This window comes from Colossoma macropomum, unplaced genomic scaffold (genome assembly GCF_904425465.1).
Source record: "Colossoma macropomum unplaced genomic scaffold, Colossoma_macropomum, whole genome shotgun sequence".
In the NCBI taxonomy this organism is placed as follows: Eukaryota; Metazoa; Chordata; class Actinopteri; order Characiformes; family Serrasalmidae; genus Colossoma; species Colossoma macropomum.
Genome location: NW_023494809.1, coordinates 24,756,914 through 24,780,414, shown reverse-complemented (window position 1 = coordinate 24,780,414; position 23,501 = coordinate 24,756,914). Strand labels below are relative to the sequence as shown.

Genomic DNA, 23,501 nt, shown 5'->3' with positions numbered 1-23,501 from the left:
CCCAGTCAAATGACATGTTTTGTTGATTTTCTAAGTGACAACAAGTTAACACACCCTCTACAGACATAAATATGACATTGTTCTGCTAATTTTAGTGCACAGTTTCTATTTATTTTCCTAAAATACACATTGGGGGGGGGTTGGGGCGTAAAATATAAGAATGTACCTTTAAATGTACCCTGGGTAACTTTTGCACAGACCACATTATTATTATTATTATTATTATTATTATTATTATTTTAAATCATTTTTCCAGCATGTTAATTTCAGCAAATAAACAGCAACCGTGCAGAAGTGTGTTCTTTGTAGATTTTTTTTTTCATTTAGAAAAGCAACAAAACATTTCATGTGAACCAGGAGAACCCAAACTTTAGCATACAACTGTAAAACAAACAAACAAATAAATAAAATGGATACAAGGACATCATCTGATGCCTGAGAAACATACTTTTAGGACAGTTTTGAAAAAACGTTTTGACACATTTATTTATTTATTTATACTTACATGTAGGGTGCCGTAAGGCAACGTAGCACCCAAAGATTTACCACTACTTTACCATCATGAATATTACATATAAAACGTAACTAGTTCATATGACCACCACTGTAAAGAAATCAGAGTTGAGTTTCTCTAGAACTGTGCATTTCACATTAAACCACTCTGAACTTGATTACATCTCAACTATTGAATTCTGCAGAAATTTTTAGTACTTGGTAGAATTTCCCTTTCACATAATGTAACTGCATATGGTTACATTAATTTCCCTAGAGCCACAATCCAAAGCTAGAACAACTGAGGAATCTTTATTTTTTCTGCCTGTACCTCAATCCATCCATAGCATCTCTCTGAAGTACCTTACCTGATTGAAGACTGTGTGCAGACTGGCTTCACTTCTCTCTCTCTGACCTTCGCAGGTTACTGAGCTGTCAGTGTAGCATCTCCACGCAGACGACAGATCTATGCAAATCCACTCCTAAGCGCTCCACCCTTAACTGGCACGTCGCACACTTCCTCCTTGACCGTCCACTCTGTGGCACCCACATGGAGCTTCAGCCTCCTGTCCATTGGCCATGATCTCACCAACGTGTCTGGCCCAAACCTGGCAAGCAAACAGCACAACAGGCAGCAGGAAAATACTTGGTGTGGCTCATTGAAATAACAAAGAACAGACTGGACCAAAGAAGAGGAGGCCTAACTGTAGGCCTTCACAGACAGATCGACTTGGTGACCTTACATAAGACACCAGCCTCCCCTCCTATCACCATAATTGCTGTCTATCTGCAACACCTTGATAATCTTAGATAATGACTCTTTTCATAATGTCCACTTATCTGAATCGCTACTGTCTGCCTCTTTTCCTCATGAGCCAGCCGGCTTGATCTTGTTCCTGTACAGAAAGATCTCACAGTTCTTATTGCTGTATTTAGGATCTCAACATTTAAAACCAATCACTATTCCTCGTTCCAGAATTATGATCTGTAGTCTACATTCAAAGTCACAGCAGCTTGGCTTGCTTAACAGTGGCACCCGCTCTCGGCCTGTGACCTTTCGTGACATTTGTGGCACCTTTTGCCTTCATTTGCTTAGATATTAGGCTGTGTTAAAACCTCATCGTCCTTGGAATTCCCAGTAATTATTTACATATGTCAGTAAAGGTTGAAGTACAGGAAAAAATGACTGGAGATTGCTGGATACAAGCACTAGATGCCAGCATTCAATAGAAACTGCGCAGTGGTGGCTTTGTTCATCTGCCAAGTCCAAGAATCAAGAATCAATTTCAGAACAGGTGGCAGTGCTGGCTTTTTAAAAACATTACAGTATGACATGTTTTAGTCCTCACATTCATAGAAATACACCTACTATACGGTATTCATAGAAATAGGCCTACGCCCTTACAGTAAAGTCACATATATTCCACATGTGAAGTGTGCAAAAGCCAGGTGTTAATTTTTTTCATGTTATCACACATTTTTAACATGTGAACACAAGTTTTTAACATGGCAATTGTGCAAAAAACACATTTTTTTTTTACATGTGACTATTTTTGTAAAGGACATAAAACAGCCCTAAGGCTATGTTCACATTACCAGGTTAAACTGGCACAAATCCAATTTTTTGCCCTAAAGTGACTCAGATCTGATGCTTTCAGGGCTGTGTGGACACGCAAATCTGATCTTTTCAAATCCGGCCTGAACCACTTTCATATGTGGTCCTAGAACGGATACGTATCCGACCGTGGCCGTGCGACCTTAATGTGACGCTCAGATCAGAATTCAATCGTTTTTTTTTCCCACTGTGCATGCGCCATCATTCAGCGTTACCATGGCAGCAGCGCCGAACAGAAGTTAAAGCCTGTAAACGGTGGAAAAGCAGCTCATCTCACCTTTTTTACCTTCGTCTCACTCTAATAATGAAGCTGAGAGCTGATCAGAGTTGATGATGAACGTGATTCATTCACGTGACGTTACTGAGTAGGATGTGCTCATGCGGGTCACTTCAGGACGCCGGTTCATCACATTAATGACAGATTTGAATCACTTACCTAAACGAGCGTGAACCATCGTTGTCAGAGAGATCGGATTTGAGTAAAAAATCAGATTTGAGCAATGAGGCTTGTAATGTGAATGTAGCCTATTTGCCATTTGTTTAGGCTGTGATAAATCCAGGTTTAGATTCTCAGGCTGTGATTAATCCAGGGTTAGAAACTCAAGATGTGATTAATCCAGGTTTAGACACTCGGGCTATGATTAATCCAGGGTTACAGACTCAAGCAGTGATTAATCCAGGATTACAGACTCTGGCTATGATTATTCCAGGTTTAGATACTCAAGCTGTAATTAATTCAGATTTAGATACTCAGACTGTGGTTAATCCAAGTTCAGACACTCAGATTGTGATTAATTGAGGTTTAGACATAAAACCATACCACCTAAATATGCAGTGAGAAAATAAAACTTTTATAATGGTAAAAAAAAATAAATCCACCACTGCCACCAGGGTTAGAGCGAACTATGTTTAAAGTTAGCTGGGTTAGCAAGAAATACTGAGAGGTGAGACAGACCCCTGGATTGAGAATGTGAAGATTATCTGAAATTTAAAATGTAACTTATTACAACCCCAAACAAAAATAATTAACAATATTAGCCAGGTATAAATTTACATAATTTAGGCAGCTTGTGGTGGTCACAAGTGCCAGAGAAAAGCATTGTTTCTTCTTAGAAAACGCTCTTTAATCTCAGGCAGAAATGCTACTGAATTACTGCTAGACTAGCGGGGAGGTCACTTCTAGCTATGTACTGTCACTACATTGTAGACGCTTCAACCTACTCAAACTAAACCCACACCCGAACACACTGGGGCAACTGCACTGTCATTAGCTTAGCAGCAGTTTAGTCTCAGTTTAACACGGGTTCAGCTAAACCAGTACCTTCAGGGGTCTAACACGCAGCTACACACCAACACTTAACACTGCACACTGACCCCACACTGACCCACAATAACACTGCACACTGTCCCCACACTGACCCACTTTAACACTGCACACTGACCCCACACTGACCCACAATAACACTGCACACTGTCCCCACACTGACCCACTTTAACACTGCACACTGACCCCACACTGGCCCACTATAACACTGCACACTGTCCCCACACTGACCCACTTTAACACTGCACACTGACCCACAATAACACTGCACACTGTCCCCACACTGACCCACTTTAACACTGCACACTGTCCCCACACTGACCCACTTTAACACTGCACACTGACCCCACACTGGCCCACTATAACACTGCACACTGTCCCCACACTGACCCACTTTAACACTGCACACTGACCCCACACTGCCCCACTATAACACTGCACACTGACCCCACACAGACCCACTTTAACACTGCACACTGACCCCACACTGGCCCACTATAACACTGCACACTGTCCCCACACTGACCCACTTTAACACTGCACACTGACCCCACACTGCCCACTAACACTGCACACTGTCCCCACACTGACCCACTTTAACACTGCACACTGACCCCACACTGCCCCCACTATAACACTGCACACTGACCCCACACAGACCCCACTATAACACTGCACACTGACCCCACACAGACCCACTTTAACACTACACACTGACCCACACTGGGCTGCCTTAACACCACATGCTCATCCCACACTGACCCACACTGGGCTGCCTTAACATCACATGCTCATCCCACACTGACCCACTATAACACTGCACACTGACCCCACACTGGGCTGCCTTAACACCACATGCTCATCCCACACTGACCCATTATAACACTGCATGCTGACCCCAGACTGGCTCACTATAACACTGCACGCTGACCCCACACTGGCCCACTTTAACACTGCATGCTGACCCCAGACTTGCTCACTTTAAAACTGCACACTGACCCCACACTGGCCCACTATAACACTGCATGCTGACCCCACACTGGCCCACTATAACACTGCACACTGACCCCGGACTAAGCATTTGCTGCAAATCATTTTTAATTGTTCAGCCTTCTTTCTTGTGGTGGGAAAAGGAAGAATGAAATGTTTGCTGACATGAGATGCTAGAGTTTTCCTTTAAGTCAATAACAGTGACAGCCTAAATACAGGTCATCTTTAGCTTCTCTGAACAATACATTCTGAAAAAGCCTAATCAAGATTGCAACGATTAATGTTAGTTGAGTACAGTACCTCAATGTGTGTTTAATAAGGCAATAGAGTATTTATTAAAAACATGCCTTGAAGTTCACAAAACATTATGGTGTATTCACCTAGATATGGAATATTAAAATATGTGAACTAAACCTCAGCAAAACCGTGTCTTTAGCAGGTTTAAGATAAACCTTGGTTAGACCTGAGATACAGCGACATCTAGTGGCAGATGTGTGACGCAGCCATTGGGCTTAGTTTAAACCGCAGGTGCTGCTCCTGAGGACTTCAATGCAGTTTGAAAACCCATTCACGTTTAAACTCGGGTTAAACTCTAAACCACAGCTAAGCTAGTGACAGTGCAATTGTCCCAACATTACACAAATAACAGATAAACGCATCTAAAACAAACAAGCAACAACAGCGACTAGTCCGTTTTGTGGAGAGGGGGCGGGGCTACGGCGCAGACTCTGCGTAAGAGCCCCAAAAGTCCCTCTCACTCTAAACAGAGCTGTAAGCATAAAACTGAATATCTGTCTTTTTATGACACGCAGTGTCTCTGGCATCAAGCATCCGTGACTTTCATTAAATAACTTTATGTGATGTAGCTTTTAGATGAATTAAACGCTTGGTTCCTATCAAAATGGTTCCTATCAGCACCACTCTGAACTAGAACGGACCATTTCACATCAAATCTCTCTGAATGACTTTGACAGCTTTGTGTTGTTGTTTTTTTTTATGTGTGAAATTCCGCTTTATACATAAATGAAAATAGTGAAACTCTATTTCTCTGGGATCCACTACGCGCACTGATCCTTCACAGCGTTCCTGGTTCGACTCTCCGTGCTGCGCTGAGTGTCAATACGGAAGCAGGGCAGCAGTGTGAGCGTGTGTGGTGTTGGTGTGTGTATGTGTGGTCATTTTCTTCTCTTTAGATGCTCGTTTTCGGTCAGAATGTGCCGCTGATCTGTGTGATTTGGCTGGAGCGATGATCCCCATCCCGGTGGTGGTGTGTGTGCTGGGAGGCTGGTGCGCTGTTTATCTGCTGGACACAGCGCTCAGGGTAAAGCACTGTTTACTGCTTAATGGACAAACAGATCACCTACTGTTCTCACTGCCGTGTCCAAAATATTCATACAGATGCTGGGCAACAGGACATTTAACCACTCCACAACCTCAGCATTAGGAAGTGTTCTGAGAGTACTACTAAATAACTGACATGATGCCTTAAAGGGGAACTCCACCAATTTTTCCAAAGGTTCCATGTAATTAAATAGTTGAGATGTAAACACAGTCATTCAGAGTGGTTTAGTGTGAAATGCTCCACTCTAGAGAAACTCACTGAGTCTAAGAGTCACTGAGAACAGAACTGTTCCCAGTGGTGGTGATAGGAACCAGACGTCCACCTCTGAAGGCTCCCACTCAGAAAGTTATTACGTCATATGAAACGGTTATGAATACGCTGCCTGATGTCTGACACAAGTTTTGGCCTAAAACGTCTTGTTAAGTCATTTATTTTAACGAATGTAGGGCGTTGTAAGGCAAAATAGTGCCCAAAGAAAAAGCTTTACCACTATTTTACCATCAACATTACATATAAAAACTCAGAAGGCACGTGTAGGTTCACTGGTGGTTCTGGATAGTAAATAAAATGGCTATATTTGTGTTGTAGACATGGTGACCCCTGGTTCCTATCACCACCACTGTAAAGAAATCAGAGTCTGGAAGTTTCTCTACAACGGACCATTTCATATCGACGTTTCTCCTCTGCACTTTGGACTCAAATATCTGTTGTGTTTGTAAAACTTCAGTGAAACTTCACTATTTTAGCACTACCGAAACATGAGCCATACTAAAGTGGGTAAAACGTGTGGCTTATAGTGACCAAGCAAATAGTCTTCTCTGGAGATTATTTAAAAAACAGAAACAGGAAACGCTACTGAGGCTGAATTTGGCTGTTCGTCAGGTTTTTAATTCGAATTTTCCGTTCCACCTTAAATGGAGCTGAAGCTACGTACTGCTGTAGGCGCAAGAGTGTACCTGCCGCACCATTTAAGGTGGAACGGAAAATTTGAACAAGAAGCTGATTTCAGCTTCGTGTAACTTACCCTGTCGGTAATAGGTGCCGTTACGGTGGGCCAGCTTGCTGTGTGTGGTGAAGCCTAAATCCAAACTCAAGAAAAAGAACTTTTCCAAAACGGCTAATGGAGCTACAGCTGAACGTCATGACGCTTTTAGCATGTATCAGCAAAACATGACGTTAGTTGTAAACGTAAATCTTAATGCCGCGGCTTTTTTAAAACATCACCACTTTAAAGTGAAACTATGAACAAACATTATCCAGAAGATGAAGAATATTTAAATCCTTCATTTTGTCAAGCATGTATTTGGTTTAGCGTCGCTCCAAAAGTGTTTTGCTGCGTCTCGCGGCAACGGTTTGCTAATTCGTTTACCGCGGTCTGTTTCGCACATGCGCAGACTGAGAAATCCGGGTAAGAGTTGTTGACTGAGAAATCTCATTACTACGGAGCCCCGCTGGTGACAGACTGTATAAATAAAAATAATGCGTGGCCACGACTTAGTAATGCGTGGGAATGAGATGATTAAGTCGTGGCCACGACTTAGTAAAGCGTGGGAACGAGATCCTAATGCATGGCCGCGACTTAGTAAGTCGTGATCTCGTTCCCACGCCTTACTAAGTCGTGGACGCACATGAGGATCTCGTTCCCACGAGTTAATAAGGCGTGGCCACGCATTATTTTTATTTACACAGGGATGTCACCAGCAGGGCTCAGTAGACTACTGAGCTACAATCCATCTCTCTTTATCAGATTTCTTACAAGACCTTACTCCGATCTAAGAACTCAGAGTATGCTGTTTACATGACCATTTGGATAATCAGATTACTGCAGAAATCGGATTATGATCAGATTATTGACAAACCTCAAAAGTCAGAGATGTGACTAATGACAAAGCCGTACAGATACATTCAATAACGTAACATAATGAAATTAAACCGAAACAATAATTATTAGTAACTAATAACTATAATTCAGTCCTTGAGATGTAGAAAGAGTCATTCAGGGAGATTTGATACTTTAATAGAGAAACTTACAAACTCAGATTTCCCTACAGTGGTGGTGATGGGAACCTGGGGTCAACATGTCTACAACACAAGTACAGCCATTTTATTTAATATCCAAAACCACCAGTAACCGTACACATGTCTTCTGAGTTTATATATGTGATGCTGATGATGGAAAAACAGTGGTAAATCAGGAAAAAAATAAGTTTTACTTTTTACAGACTACTTTGCCTTACAACACCCTGCGTCTGCCGTAGATGGATTAAAATCAATAAATTAAAATACTTTTTAAGCCTTCTTTATCTTAAACAAAATGTCAGACATCAAGCAGCATATCTAAATATTCCATGCAATAACTTTCTGTGAGAGAGCTGAGGCATTAAACCCTCAGACGTCTGGTTACTGTCACCACCACTGCGAACAATTCTGACTGTGTATGTTTCTCTAGAACAGAGCATTTTACATTAAACCTCTCTGAATGACTGTTTACATCTCAACCTTTTAATTATGTAGAATTTTTCAAAAATCATTGGAGTTCCCCTTTAAGGACTAATATGTAACTGAGTAAAACATTGATAATTAGTATTAACCTATCATTTGAAAATAAAAATGTATTCAATTTTATTGTGAATACATGTTAACTGAGTAAATGTAAATTCCCAACTCTAACTCTGCCTCTGAGATTATTTACACATTAAACTTCATTTATTTGTGTGTAGTTTGTGTCTTGTAATGTATAAAATGAGTGTAAATTCTAAATAGTTGCCTTTGCATTTTGACTGTTTATGTAAATCCACTGTTACTTGTAATGTAACCTGGATGTAGCATATCGTTGCTGTCGGAAGAAAACCTCGTATCCCCAAAATGGTAACTTTACAGGAAAAGGAAAAAACCTGCTTTACTTTTAATGTAAGTCAATGGAACCAGACTTTTTCCAAGTAATTTTGAGTTGTTTCTTTTGGTCCATTCGTCATGACATTTACACACAATGTAAAGGACAACAGACATTTTTAAATTATGTCAAAAACTGAAAATTGATAAAAATGGGGATATGAGGTTTTCTTCTGACAGCAGTGATTTACTAGTTAGGGATGGGTGGCTTTTGAGGCTGCACATTAGTATCAGAATCATATTGGTATCGGACAATAATTGCTTAAAAAAAATATCAGCGTTGGACAGCATTGTTTAGATTTGACCATTATTTCAAACCAGTATTTGATGATGCACTTATTGCACTTTGGAAGACCAGGATGTTTTGGTGACAATATTAATTTGTTTGTTTTTGCATTTTATTTATTTTACTGCATTTGGTACCATATATAAATAAATGCTTTATTTCTCTATAATTCTATTCCAAGTAAATGTAGTCTCAGTTTTACATTGTAAAGTTGTTTATGTACGGACATTGACACATATTATATGAAAAATATCAGATTTCGGCGTTGACTTACAATTCTTATACTGATGCATCCCTAGTAGGTAACTAGGTTGTTAGATAGACCTAAATTCTGACTAAATTATATTTCATTCTCTTTTGGTTACATGATAGAGTTTCTTGTTCAATGTGCTATAAATTATTTTTTGCATAGACATTTAGCTAGTCAGCTGCTATAATGATGTCCGTATCTTAAATTTTATTTGGTCCACATGTGTTCTGAGTTTGCCTGAACATAAATCTGAAGACATTTTGAAATGATCATATGAATATTTCATCATATAATATCTCTTTTTTTGCAATTTATTATATAAAATTCAGTCTTCAGGTAACACAAAACCACTGACATTTAACAAAACAATAGAACATTTTGGTAACACTTTACTGTAGGGTGTTGTTCATAAGGTTACATGACACCTACATAAGCATGTCATGACAACTGACCTAACCCTACATAAATGTTTATAAATGCTTATTCAAATAGGCGTAATTCTAAAGGTTACATTTGCCAGTTTTGATCAAGGTTAGCTAAAGTAGTCTTTATGACAGATGATGCCTATTGGAATAAGCATTTAGTCAGTTGTCATGACAAGCTTGTATAGGTGTCATGTAGCCTTATGACAGTAAAGTGTTACCCAAATTTTATTTTGAGTAAAAGATTTTAAGTTGAACATGAATTAATGTTATTTTTAAATCTTTACACAGCAGTCGTCCCCCTCCGTGAAGAGCTCCTATGAGTCGTGGCTTTCTGCTAACGGCCTCTCATTGTCCCCCTTCCACATCCGCTGGCACACCAGCCTCTTCAACCGCCTCTTTGCCAGATGTGCACATTTCAACCCCCGCTTTCTTTACATATGGTATGGTATAATGATTTTACTTCAGTGTATCATTATGTGCTTTTACAGAATGCCTGTCACTTGAAACTCGACAGAAAGGGGAATTCCACCAATTTTTCAAACATTTTGCATAATTCAAACAGTAAGAAGTAAACAGAGTCATTCAGAATAATGTGATGTGAAATAGTTCATTGTGGAGAAACGTAGAGACTCTTTCTTTACAGTGGTGGTGATAGGAACCAGGGGTCACCATGTCTACAACACACATACAGCCATTTTATTTACTATCCAAAAACCAAAAATGAACCTACACATGTATGAGTTTTTATGTGTAAAGTTTATAATGGTAAAATAAAAAAAAATGTCCTATGGGGATTATTTTACCTCACAACGCCTTGCGTGTACCCCTCCACCATAAACGAATTTAAAAAGGCATAATCCAAAACGACATCTATCATAAAACAGTGTCTCAGACATCAAGCAGTATATTTCTTGTAACAACTTTCTGGAGCTTTGAGGCATTAAACACTTTAGACATCTGGTTCCTATCACCACCACTGTGAACAGTTCTGACTGAAGTTTCTCTAGAACAGAGCATTTCACATTAAACCACCGTGAATAACTTGACATCTTATTCATTTAATTATGCAGTATTTTTGAAAACTTGGTGGCATTCCCCATAATAGGCTTTCACTTCCACCAGTGTTCTGCACTGACAAGTGCTTTGATTAATACTGCCTTTCATTGATTCACGATAAAATCAGATTCAATATCAGCAAATAATTTCTTGAAATATTGGCATCGAGTAGATGTTTACATTTGACCAACATTTCAAACTGGTATTTAGTGCTATATTTGTTGTATATTATTGTAATAGAATGTTTATGCTATTCTGAGTTACTGTGCTAAAATTTCTGCATTTTATTAGAAGAATATATCAGATATCTGTGGTTCCCTCGTGCCATTATGTTGGACAGAGTAACACTCTCTTAAGAGCTTTATGGACATGCATGCTTTACATGCAATACTACCAAAGCAATAACAAGATGACAGTAGTGCAATACACTGATAATAAAAAAGTAATAATAAAAACAATATTTTTATCTTTTTGTGTGTTGTGTCTCTATACAAATAATATCTGTGCATGCATGCACACAAATACAAATACATACAGTTATATAAAATAAGTTTCACACCTCCTCTACAGAGAACACACTGCACATTTTAATGCATGTACTGTTTATTTGCTTAAGTTAACCAGATTGGGGGCAAAAACTAAAACATCTTAAACTAAACAACTTCTGACATATTTTGTGGTTTTTTTATCCAGTATTTTAGACTTAGCAGATAAAAAGAATTGTGCACTAAAATGTTTCAGAAAAATGCCATAGTTTAGAGAGGATGTGGAGAACGTGTTAACTTATTTTTATTAAAGTAAAACAAACAAAATATGTCAGTTGACCAGGGATGCCTGTGGGATGTGGACGTGTGTACATGTTTAATGACTACATTAAGAATTATGTCCAGTTTCACTTTACTGCTTTTATAATGTTCAAGGCTTAAAGCTTCTTGTTTCTGCCTCTTTGACTGTGATGCAGAGGCTGCACCTTGTCAAAAAGTGATGAGTACTGCAGTATGGGTTATTCTAACCTGAAACACATCAGCAAACAGAAAATACATTTCTATGGCACTCTAGAAATTAATAAGCCTTTATTGCACCGTGGCTATGAAGTTAAAAGGCCACCTTTTTGTGTTGTAGTGGTGCGTGAGGCACAACCTCACACAACATAACATGCAACATAGATTTTTATGTTAACAGGCCTTTGATCACTTCATACTGCAGCAGTTATGTCATTTGAAAAAGGTTGACAGCAGCTGCACAGTTATTTCCCAAGATTCAGCCTAAAGACTGTTTTTGTACCGTACCTTAGTTCATCATAAGTCTTATAACTCACACCTAAACTGTTTTAATCATCGTCTTGGTGGCTGTAATGTAGCACAATTTTGGAACACATAAGGAATTCACAGTTTGAGCCAGCCAGGCTGAAGTACTGCCTCCACATAACAGGTTTTAACACTCAGCCATCCAAAGTAGACAGTGACAGAAATCCATATCCCCCCATAAGAAGTCACAGCCGTTAATGCACAGTTGCATGTATACATGATCATTAGATACTAAATATGTATCCCCTGTTCAAAGCACTTTTATCAGACACTCAAAAACATTTTATCTGCAAGGAGGTTTGGTGTCATTCACTGTGTGTTTGTGTGTGTTGCAGGTTCAGTGCTGGGATGGTGTTTGGGGTCGTGGCCATGTTTGGTTCTGTAGTGCTGCTGGGCAGAACTCTGATGCAGACTCTGGCTCAGATGATGGCCGAGACCCCTGAGGGATCCCATGAGCAGGTGTTGCAGGTGGTGGTGAGTAAATCTGGACCAAACAGACTTAGCGTGAGGTCGATAGCGTGAGGTCCTTTAGTATGAGGTGGGATAACGTGACACTTTACTACACAAGCAAAAACAACAAACATGGTTTAAACTGGTTTAACAACACTGGAACAAATTAGGCTACGTTCACATTACCAGGTTTAAGTGGTACAAATCCGTATCGCAAATCTGATCTTTTCAAATCCGACCTGAGCCACTTTTATATGTGGTCCTAGATCTGATACGTATCCGATTTGTGGTCATGCAACCTTACTGTGACGCTCAAATCAGTATTCATGTGCTATTTTTCCACTGCGCGTGCTCCATCATTCAGCGCCGAACGGAAGTTAAAGCCTGTAAACAGTGGAAAAGCAGCACATCTCACCTTACACGACATAAAATGACATAAAAATAATGACAGATTTGAATCACTTACCTAAACGAGTGTGAACCATTGCGTCAGAGAGATCGGATTTGAGCAAAAAATCGGATTTGAGCAATGAGGCTTGTAACGTGAACGTAGCCTTACAGCGTCATGAACCAATGCTCATGTGCCTTTTTCTGTTTTCTAATGTATTTTCAGATACAAATACTTAAATGATTAAACGCTTTTCATGGCAAACTCATAAGTCATCACCAGGCATACTGCAAACTCAGAAAACTAAATTATTTCACTGTATTCCAGTGTAATTTAGTGAATTTCAGTGTATATGTTATACACACTCTTCACAGTTTGGTAGCTTATTGTTTGTGTCGTAACATTAGTTCTGCTATAGAGTAGCTGCTCGTACTCACTGTATTCGGTTAGTCGATGTTTTGTAAAGTGTCATATGTAATTGTGTTCTAAGTTAAAATCTCGGGTCATGCTTATTTTTCAGAATATGTAAATAATATTAGCTTGGCCTGAGTCAGATATTTAAAAAAAATAAAATCTGCCAAATTGTTTCGCTATCAGTAGCGAAATTGGGCTCACATGTTGCGTCATTCATCGGCTCTCACTATCGGACAAAATAAAGGAATATTGATTGATCGCCGATCACATATTTAGGCCGCATTTTGTCGGATTCTGATCTATAGCTGATCGATATTTCCATTTTCTAGTGCTGAGATCAGACGTAAGTTTTATTTGCTGCTATTTTGGCCTATAAAAAGAATAGTGACGTGTGTCGCCCCTGAAAACCACTTCAAAAGAATAGTTCAGCAAAACTCAGTTTTCTCCTTCAAGCATAGAAGAAGAATCAAGACATATTTGGTGTCTGAAGTTTGCTTCTTTATCTCACACATTGGTTGATTGTCCACATTCAGGGGAAGGAAGAATTCTGTAAACTACTTTATTGCTGCACTCTTCTTCTAAGTGAGTGCTGATGGTCATGAGTAGACTGCAGCTTTCAGTGAATATCCTTGAAGATCTGCAGTCACCTTAAACCAGTCGAGTTTATTGGGTTGCATGGATTAACCTTTTATTCTGCCACACACTGTGTACTGTGATTTTTATGGTTCAACTTGCACATTTGAGTCATATCTTGTCTGTCATTTCTGTTGATGGCCAGGTGCCTGGTGTGAATCTGCCTGTCAGTCAGCTGGCCTACTTCTTTGTTGCTATTCTGGTCAGTGGGCTCATACATGAGTTTGGCCATGGGGTGGCAGCACTGAGGTAAGAGTGTATTGCAATGGGGATCCTCACAAAGCACAATCAGCCATGACGGTGCATTTTAGTCTAGTCCACTGTTTCCCAACTCTAGTTCAAGACTGGGCTGTACCAGCTTTACCAATCTTTACTAAATTCTTAGTTAACAGTGGTTAGTTTAAGACTATCCTTTTACTAAACTTGGTCACACCACTAATCCTAAAAGCCATGTCTTAACTAATAACAGCTATGTAATGTGTACGCAGTGACCAGCGCTAAAGACCATGGTTTTTACATGACATAACATCATTAATGTTTCAAATATACAGTTCATTTCCCCGTCTGTACAGACCGTATATCGCTGTTGTCGGTACAAAACCTTGTATCTCCATTTTTCAGTTTTTGACATTTGAAAATACCTCTTGTCCTTTAAATTGTGTGCAAATTTCATGATGAATGGACCAAAAAAGGGGCCAAAAATGACTTGGAAAAAAGTCTGGTTCCATTGACTTACATTAAAAGTAAAGAAGGTTTTTTCCTTCTCCTGTCAAGTTAACTTTAGAGATACAAGGTTTTGTTCCGAAAACAGCGACATTAAGATTAAGTGACCCGTATTAATCCCACAACGGGGAAATTTCACCTCCGCAATCTAACCACATACACACTAGTGAACACACACACTAGAGGGCAGTGAGCACACTTGCCTGGAATGGTGGGCAGCCCTATCCGCAGCGCCCGGGGAGCAGTTGAGGGTTAGGTGCCTTGCTCAAGGGCACCTCAGTCCGGTGGTCACAAGGTTCCCTAACCTCAAGCCCACGATTGCCCCCATGACTGATATGCAAACTAAGCTGCTAAACAGCCTGTTTTAAATTCATTGTTTTTGTGATTTTCACACAAACCATTAACAAATTCACATTTACAAATATCCACTAACACAGTGGTCATGTATGGAAGAAAATAAACATATAAAAGCTGACCATCCTGACTTTGTGTCTGTTTCCTGCTGTCCACAGGGAGCAGGTGAGGCTAAACGGCTTCGGCATGTTTATGTTTGTAATCTATCCGGGTGCGTTTGTGGACCTGTTCACCACTCACCTGACCCTCATCTCTCCTGTGCAGCAGTTGCGCATATTCTGTGCTGGTATGTATGTGCAGATGTGTGTTTGCCCAAACTGACTTGTTCATCCTGCTCTCAGATTCATTTCACAGAGTCGCCACTAGATGGAGCCATAGCTACTCGCTGTGTCTGTGATGTCCAGTCATGAGTAAAAGTTTGAGTGCCCCGATCAGATTTTGTTGATTTTCTAAGTAAAAATAAGTTTCACACATCCTCTACAGAGACCACACCTCCGCACATTTTAATGCACAACTACTGTTTATTTATACTCCCTCCTTGCTGAATTTCACTAGACTTAGGGGGAAAAGACAAAACATAAAATTGGCCCGTGCAAAAGATATTTTGTGTTTGTTTTTTTCAGTATTTTAAATTCAGTAAATAAAAGAATTGTGCACTAAGTTTTTTTTTAAGTTTAGAGAGGATGTAGAGGATGTTTTAACTTCTTTTCACTTAGAAAGTAAACAAATATGTAATTTGATCAGGGGTGTCTGTGGGATGTGAATGTGTCTACATGTTTAATTCTTAACATAGTCAATCAAATAGTAAATAATTAGGGCACCATTTCTATTTATTTGCTCATTTTAACATACTGAGGGAAAAAATATAAGAGGAAAGTGTCACACATGCCACACTCACCCATGCCAAGATGCTGAATTCAGCAAATAAACAGTAGTTGTGCATTAAAATGTGCAGAAGGGTGTTCTCTGTAGAGGAAGCGTTCACTTATTTTACTTAGAAAATCAACAAAACATAATTTGACTGGGGTGCCCAAACTTTTGCACATGACTATATGTAGTAGGGCTGGGCAGTATGACAGTATTTATTGTTATTGTCATAAATTATATTAGAATATGTCACAATACGATTTTCTGAGCATATTACAGGTATTGTTATGAAAAGAGAGCATAATTAGTGCCGTTTAATTGGATTTAGTGCAGCACACTGCGAAATGTTGAATACAAATAATTGGCTTCATAGTTTTGATAGTATTTTTAAAATATGACACTGCATTTTAGGTTATCAATTATCAGAAATCAGAAAAACTAAATACTGTGACACATCACGTCATAAAAAACCTGCTGAAGTATTGTGATATTACATTTTGTTGTATCGCCCTCCTCTAGTTTGTAGTGTATGTGTAGTATAAACAGTGTAGGATGATACTCAGCCCTTAAATTCACAGGCTCGTTACATCCTATGACTAATTATTCATTAACTACATGGAAAGCAGTACAAACAGTTATAAACTAAAAGAGTGAGGAATGAAAGCCTGAGCCCTGAATTTTGAAGTCACATTCAGTTGTTCTGTGTGCAGGTGTTTGGCACAACTTCATGCTGTGCGTGGCTGCTGTGTGCTTCCTCCTCCTGCTGCCCCTCCTCCTCTTCCCCTTCTACTACACTGGAGCAGGAGCCCTGGTTACAGAGGTCGTGGAGGTCAGTATGGGTGCTTACATCTAACTCATTTTCCCACTCTGTCAAATAGGAATGTAGCATCTCGAGTCTTCATCTATCACTTCACAGACCTCTAAGTCCAACACTTTTCTGGTCCTTGTCTCTTGCTGCAGGGCTCTCCGTCTAGTGGTCCTCGTGGGCTCTTTGTTGGGGATTTGGTCACTCAGTTGGAGGACTGTAGTGTGAAAGGGGTGGAGGACTGGCACTCCTGCCTCCACCAGCTCGCCCACCAACCTCAGAGTGGCTACTGCGTCCCCTCTGCCACCCTGCAGCTCAACCGGGCAGCTGGCAGAGGTACAGGCAAAAATTAGTTTAAAGCTATTTACCTGACCAGTTCAGTGTTATTGTGTATTATATAGTATTAGAAACATATATAGCATAACAAGACGTTCTTGTTTTCACAAAAGATATTAATGTCTTGTGAGATGATTAAAGGATGGGTTGGATCCTGTTCTCCTCAGCCATTGGCATAGATTTGTTCAATTCCCCCACCGGCACTCCTGATTTAGTTTAAAGGGACCACCTTCTGTATTTTTTTGCCAGACGTCCACATGTTAAGTCTGTGAGTTTATGTGCTGTCATTTTTATATGACAATTTTCCGAATTGTTTTAATCTCTTAGAAGATTTTTGTCACTGTGTGTTTAATACTGATGTATGTAAAAGACCTTTGTTCTGATTGGCCGAACTGTATAATACAAAAAACTGAAATACTTATTATAACATTCACATTTATTGGTGAAAAAAGATTTTTGAAGTGAACACAATCTCTGCAGCAAACTGTTAAAAAGCAAAAGTTAACACAGTTACTTTATATTTGATTAACTTAAAAATAGAAAAAAATAGTAATTGTTGAAGTCAGGGGACAGTGAGGGCCATAAGCTTTTTGAAGCAGTTTGTGGTGGATTTTAAGGTATGTTTGGGATCATTTTCCTGCAGTTCTGAGATTTCTTTTGTGGGTTTTCCAGATTTTGCCTTGACTTTTACAGTTCTCCTTAACTAACGTTTCTTAATGACATTTGAATAGCGCAGTATGCAGGTTGAAAGTTGGGTTTGACATCTTTTTATAGCCTTCCACTGCTCAGCCAGCTACTTAAGTGCCGTTCACACTTGGCAATAAAGTATCCTGGGTGATCTGATCAAAAATGCACAGCGCTAAGTACAGAAGTGAATGGGATTCAATGCATCTTGGAGACACTTTGTGATCCAATCACTCAAACCAGCTTTGGAGGTGGTCAGGGACGCATATGACCACATAACATTAGTGTGAATCCTTAGTGCATTGATGCGTCGACAGCAGCAAAGGACCGCCTTAATCAGCTGCGTCACCACAGCAGAGACGAAAGCAGCTGCGTAGCCTCGTTTTTTTTGCTTCCTCTAGTGTTTGTTTACAAGCCCTGTTAGCAGTTCGTGTGGTCTAAATGTTTGTAAAAGCCCTTATATTTTCACAAACATTGACAACATCCTTCCTTCAGGCACGAAGTCCAATCACTGGACACGCATTCGAGACACACGAAAATGCCAAGCGTAAACATCTTGCTATCTGTTTATGATCAGACCATAAGGAGGTTGGATGTTAATACCAAGTGTGAACAGGACCTTAGAGGAGACCACGGTTGAGTGTTAGCACAGAGTTTGATAAGAGGGTCAGAGAATTTATTATCTGCCCAACCAGTCTTAACAAGTCAAATAAGTTCTGAGACTTTACAAATGAAAGGGTGTCCAAACTTTTGCACATCACAGTACTACTATCACTATTATTTTACGTTAATCAAATATAATGTAGCTGTGCATTCACATTTAGTTTTTTCACTTCAAAATCATCAAAATATGTAATTTGGATAGGAATGCTGACATTTTTACAGTGTTTTCTGAGCAAATAAATACAGAATTAACAGTGTAAACTAGTACTGTAGATTGTAAAGTGGATATAATAGTGTATCTAATATTAGAATGATGGCCTTAGACTTAGTATAATAAAGTTCTGTATATCATGATCTACTTCTGTAGTGCTCATCTTTCTCTTTTACTGTAGAACTTATCTTTCTCTTCTTTCGTAGCTTACAAGCGTCTAGATGGGACGATGGAGTGTTGCAGCAATAGCAGCCTGACTGATCTCTGCTTTGCGTATAGCAGTAACCTGGAGAGCAGACTCGTAAGTCAGCATGCCCACACCCACTCAGAGCAAAATTGGGTTCTTTGTCATCCTTTATTCAGCCGTCTCTCTGTCCCAGTTCGCCTGCCTGCCGGCTAGAAAGACCATCCAAGCGAGCCGTACGTGCCGTACCAACGCAGACTGCCAGACGGACTTCAGCCCCAGCCTGTGCGTGATCCCCTCGCTAGAGAACCAGACGCGGCTGATACGGGTCAAGCATGCGCCCCAGGCAGACATGCTGTTTGTGGGCTATCCTTCTCACCTGCAGTTCTCAGGTCTGCTTCTTTTTTAACCTCTTAAACTCGAAAGGCCCCTATATGGACCAAAACTTCAGGTCTTCATTGTTTTAACTGTATAACTTGCATATTCATTTCATAATAGTTACAGAATAATCATATGACTGTAAGAGAGGTCTTATTCATTTCTGCTCTGAGATTTCTAATAGTATGTTAGTGCTAAGCTAACGCTGTCACGGGTGAACATTTTTCTGCTGTTCTAGGTTGAACAGGCGTTTGAAGTTTGTGAAGATCATTCTATGTTTTTTATTTGAAGTTTGTAACAGACATTAAAATACATTGTATATATTCAGTTCAGAGCCCTGGCGTAGAGCTGCTGCTGTTTTCTATTTCTAACTAAAGGCTGAAACCTGTTTAGACTACTGCTCGTATTCACAGTGATGTATCTATGACGTCCAGGGGGCCTAAAATGACATTCTTGTTTCTCATGGAATTGGTCCCAAATGTTGAAAAAATCAAAACCTGACTGGTTAGTTTCACCATCACTTCCAAATTCTGTTGGTGGTTAATTACAACAAGCACAATGATTCTGTTAAATACAAGTAGACTAAAAATTATTGACTTTTTAATTTTTTTTGTTCCCAGAGTCACTAGGCCTTAAATATTCCCCTCTGGTAGTTTCTGAATAATGAGTCTTAATATTAATAACTGAACAAGTCTAGAGTTGAAGGTAATCTTCTTCGTACATCCATGTTCTAAGACATATCATCGAGTAACAACATGGAAAGTAATCCAAAATGACTGAGTTGTTATTAATGGGGAATTTCACCGAGTCGGTCATTGAGATGTAAACAAAGTCAGGGTGGTTTATGAAATGGGGCTTTTGTATATATACTTAGCCACAATAACAGCAACACATCCAAAAGGACTATACATACATACACCTTACAACACCCTGCATATCGTTGCTGTCGGAACAAAACCTTGTATCTCCAAATTGGTAACTTTACAGGAGAAGGAAAAAACATACTCTACTTTTAATGTAAGTCAATGGAACCAGAATTTTTTCCATGGCATTTTGGGCCATTTCTTTTGGTCCATTCATCATGGAATTTACACACAATGTAAAGGACAAGAGGTATTTTCAAATTATTTCAAAAAACGAAAAAACAGCAAAAATGGAGATACGAGGTTTTCTTCCAACAGCATCGGTATACATCTCAGGCCATTAACATATCTTTAAAAATAACAACTTTATCTCAAAACTATTGCAAAACAATGGCCCAAAGCATTTTATGTAAATTCTGTGTGGTAGGTTTCAGAGATATTAAAAACTTTAGACATCTGGTTCCTATCACCACCACTGTGAACAGTTCTGCAATGGTACATTTCACATCAAACCTCTCTGAATGACTTTATTTACATCGTATGCATTTAATGATGCAAAATGTTACATAAGCAATGGTGTTTTTCCTCTGTAGTGAGTCTGACCAACTTTGTACCTCGCCTGGGCTTCCTTCACTTGGACCTGCCTGTGATGCTGGAGACCCTGAGCAAGTATCCTTTACCCTGCCTTTACATTTGCAGCTGATCCAACTGTTACTTAGGCATTTTCATAGTGTGTAAATGCGTATTTATCCCTGCTATAGTAACCGAGCTTGTAAAGGGTGTAAATCTCTGACCTCACCACGGTTTGATTGTGATTCTTTAGGAAACGGTTCAGTGTGTCATGAAATCTCAGTTAACACCACAATTCCTTTATTTTGGAACATTTCAAAATTATTTTTAAAAATACACTGATTACACAAATATGAATAGAAGACCTACTCACTGTGCACTCCTGGTTAAAATACAAAATTAAGTGAAAATAAGTTTCTTCTCTTCACATCTGTTGTTTTTCTTCAAATTTCAGTGTCCAATCTGCTGAGTTTATTATATTTTAAAAAAGAAACAAAAACATAAAATTAAAAATGGGCCACAACTTTGCACTGGCTACATTTTATGCTAAATTCAGTAAATAATACTCTCTATAATTCTAAAGTCAATGCTGCTGAATCACCACCACTTGGCTTATTAATGTTTTGTGTTCCTTCCAGTGGGTCTGGTATTTTTCTAGTGGTGGTAAATTGGTCTGTCTTGGATTATAAATGTTGTACCCAGTAGTTTTCCATGGTCTGACAGATGCTCTCTGCTGTCTTTCAGTCTTTACCCTAATACACTGAAACGCTTTGGTAGAATAGGCACAAACGTTACTGTTTAAACCCCTTTATGTGCTCTTATCCTTAACCGCTGCTGTTCTGAGGTACCTGGTGTCGTTGTCCGGTGCTCTGGCGGTGGTGAATGCAGTGCCCTGCTTCGCTCTGGACGGACAGTGGATGCTGACCGCCTTCCTGGAGGCCACTCTGTGCAAGCTGGTTCCAGAGAAGAGCAGCCGAGAACTGCTGGGCTTCTTCATCCTGCTGGGGGGCAGCGCTCTTTTAGCTGCTAACGTGGCTTTAGGCTTATGGATGGTCACAGCACGATAACAGACAGCTGCCTCCTCCGACTGGGAGGAGAGGATTTTTGTTTTATACCCTTTAGTGATTTTCCGGAAGGACAGATACATTTGAGCAGCCGGAGCAGCAAAGACTGTAATTCCCAGCATGCGGCAGCAGTTGAGGAAGTCTGGTGGACAAAGAGCTGCTGTGATGGAACAGTTGTGACAGAAAACACACTGAAAGATTAGAGACTCTCTAGTGCACAATGACCTCCAATCCAGTGCCTGTGAAGACTAACACTCTTTACCACCCACGCAGATCTGTCTTACTGGGAAACCTGTAAATCACATGATTGGTTCTTCTTTCAGTGAAGTTTTATCCTGTTTGTTCTTCCTCACTTTATCATTTCCCTCTAATGTACATTCGCTACTGCGTTCGTTCCCAGCTCAGTGTGTTGGTGTTTCATTACACGTTTTCGTGTGAAATGAATATGATTTGATGAGCCTGAACAAACTGCATTGTCCAGAGATTTTATGTCCTTAATTTACCTGCAATATGATGTGTGTTTGTTAATTTATTGTGTTTTTTGTTACCTATCCAAACCAGCCTGACATAAAGTTGACTTTCAGGGGTTGCCTATCTTATTTATTTTTTTTCTTGATTTATTTAACTTGGAAAATCTCACTGAGGTCCAAAATTAGTGTTAACAAACCTCCTAGCATTAAACAATAAAGCCAGTTATTTAAAACTTATTCCAAAGGATAAATATTTAGTTTTAATTGTTATTCCAATCTAAACGTGGCTTATTAAAGAATATGGTTTATTCAACTAGGGCTGGTGATAAAAATACTGTGAGCAGGGTTGTAGTGCTGGAGGGAAAGGAGGGTTCTTAATGTCAGCTGTGTGATATTATTGTTTGGAACAGTTTATTTTGCTACTTTATAGGCTTTAGTTTGACTTTCATCTTTGTCTGAAAAGCATCAGAAGATATCTTGATATAATCTTGATGCCAAAACGGACAAACAAGGAAACTGTAAAGAAAAGAGAGAACGTAAGACAGCTTTAATTAAGCTATTAAGACAGAAACGGATGGGCTATTAGCTTTAATCACATTGTCATGGTATTTCATGATACATTGAACAATATTAATGCCCCACGTTGTTGACAACCATCGAAAAAAATAGGCTCCCTCACCACTGAAATCCCAATTCAACCCTCTGCTCTAAACCAGATCAATGCATATGTTTGTTCTTCGTTTAGCCACTTAGCATTCACATCGGATTCATTCAGAGCGGACGATGGATACCAAGAAACTTCCGATCCATAACACTTGTGTGTTTGTAAGTAGAAGACGAGGTATTTAGTTTTGCTTTGAATTTGATGAAGTTAATTTTGTCTTGTTCTCATTTGGACTCGGTCTTGACTCTGTCTCGCTCTCATTTAGACTTGGCCTTGGTCTCGCTCTCATTTGGACTCGCTCTTGAGTCAGTCTTGCTCTCATTTGGACTCGACCTTGACTCGGTCTCACTCTCATTTAGACTTAGTCTTGACTCAGTCTCACTCTCATTTGGACTCAGCCTTGACTCGGTCTCACTCTCATTTAGACTCGGTCTTGACTCAGTCTCACTCTCATTTGGACTCAGCCTTGACTCGGCCTTGCTCTCATTTGGACTCGTTCTGTCTCGCTCTCCTTTGGATTCAGTCTTGACTCAGTCTCGCTCTCATTTAGACTCGATCTGTCTCACTCTCATTTGGACTCTGTCTTGACTCTGTCTGCTCTCATTTAGAGTCGATCTGTCTCACACTCATTCGGAATCGGCCTTGACTTGGCCTTGCTCTCATTTGGACTTGATCTGTCTCACTCTCATTTAGACTTGGGCTTGACTCTGTCTTGCTTTCATTTGGACTTGGCCTTGTCTCAGTCTTTTCCTCATTTGGACTCGATCTGTCTTGCTCTCATTTAGACTCTGCCTTGACTCT

General features: G+C 39.6%; 2 protein-coding genes across 3 annotated transcripts in view; one reads left to right on the top strand and one right to left on the bottom strand.

Annotated features, from left to right (window-relative positions):
* smpx (small muscle protein X-linked) overlaps positions 1-6,897 on the bottom strand; it is a 32,692-nt gene extending 25,795 nt beyond the window's left edge. Inside the window, exons 1-2 of the mRNA XM_036558178.1 lie at positions 6,788-6,897; positions 861-1,388 (exon numbers count right to left, since the gene is read on the bottom strand). The gene's annotated coding sequence lies outside the window, so the exon portion shown is untranslated. The remainder of the gene's footprint in view (positions 1-860; positions 1,389-6,787) is intronic.
* Positions 5,524-22,160, top strand: mbtps2 (membrane-bound transcription factor peptidase, site 2). Of its 2 annotated transcripts, none has more exons than XM_036558176.1 (11): positions 5,524-5,742; positions 9,908-10,056; positions 12,315-12,453; positions 14,010-14,113; positions 15,100-15,227; positions 16,519-16,637; positions 16,769-16,949; positions 18,714-18,808; positions 18,888-19,083; positions 20,526-20,601; positions 21,347-22,160. In XM_036558176.1, exons 1-11 carry the CDS (start codon positions 5,668-5,670, stop codon positions 21,567-21,569), a joined length of 1,485 nt encoding a protein of 494 aa, XP_036414069.1. In that variant the 5' UTR covers positions 5,524-5,667; the 3' UTR covers positions 21,570-22,160. The 2 variants fall into 2 exon arrangements, with proteins under 2 accessions (XP_036414069.1, XP_036414068.1); XM_036558175.1 differs by having other exon boundaries at positions 5,526-5,742; positions 9,905-10,056.
* Positions 22,161-23,501: the final 1,341 nt, after the last annotated feature.

Excerpts from the sequence above, each read along its gene's own strand:
- mbtps2 (XM_036558175.1), top strand. The coding sequence starts at position 5,668 with ATGATCCCCATCCCGGTGGTGGTGTGTGTGCTGGGAGGCTGGTGCGCT. Across the intron at positions 14,114-15,099 it reads CATGGGGTGGCAGCACTGAG|GGAGCAGGTGAGGCTAAACG; the intron begins GTAAGAGTGTAT and ends TGCTGTCCACAG. Across the intron at positions 16,638-16,768 it reads TGGTTACAGAGGTCGTGGAG|GGCTCTCCGTCTAGTGGTCC; the intron begins GTCAGTATGGGT and ends CTCTTGCTGCAG.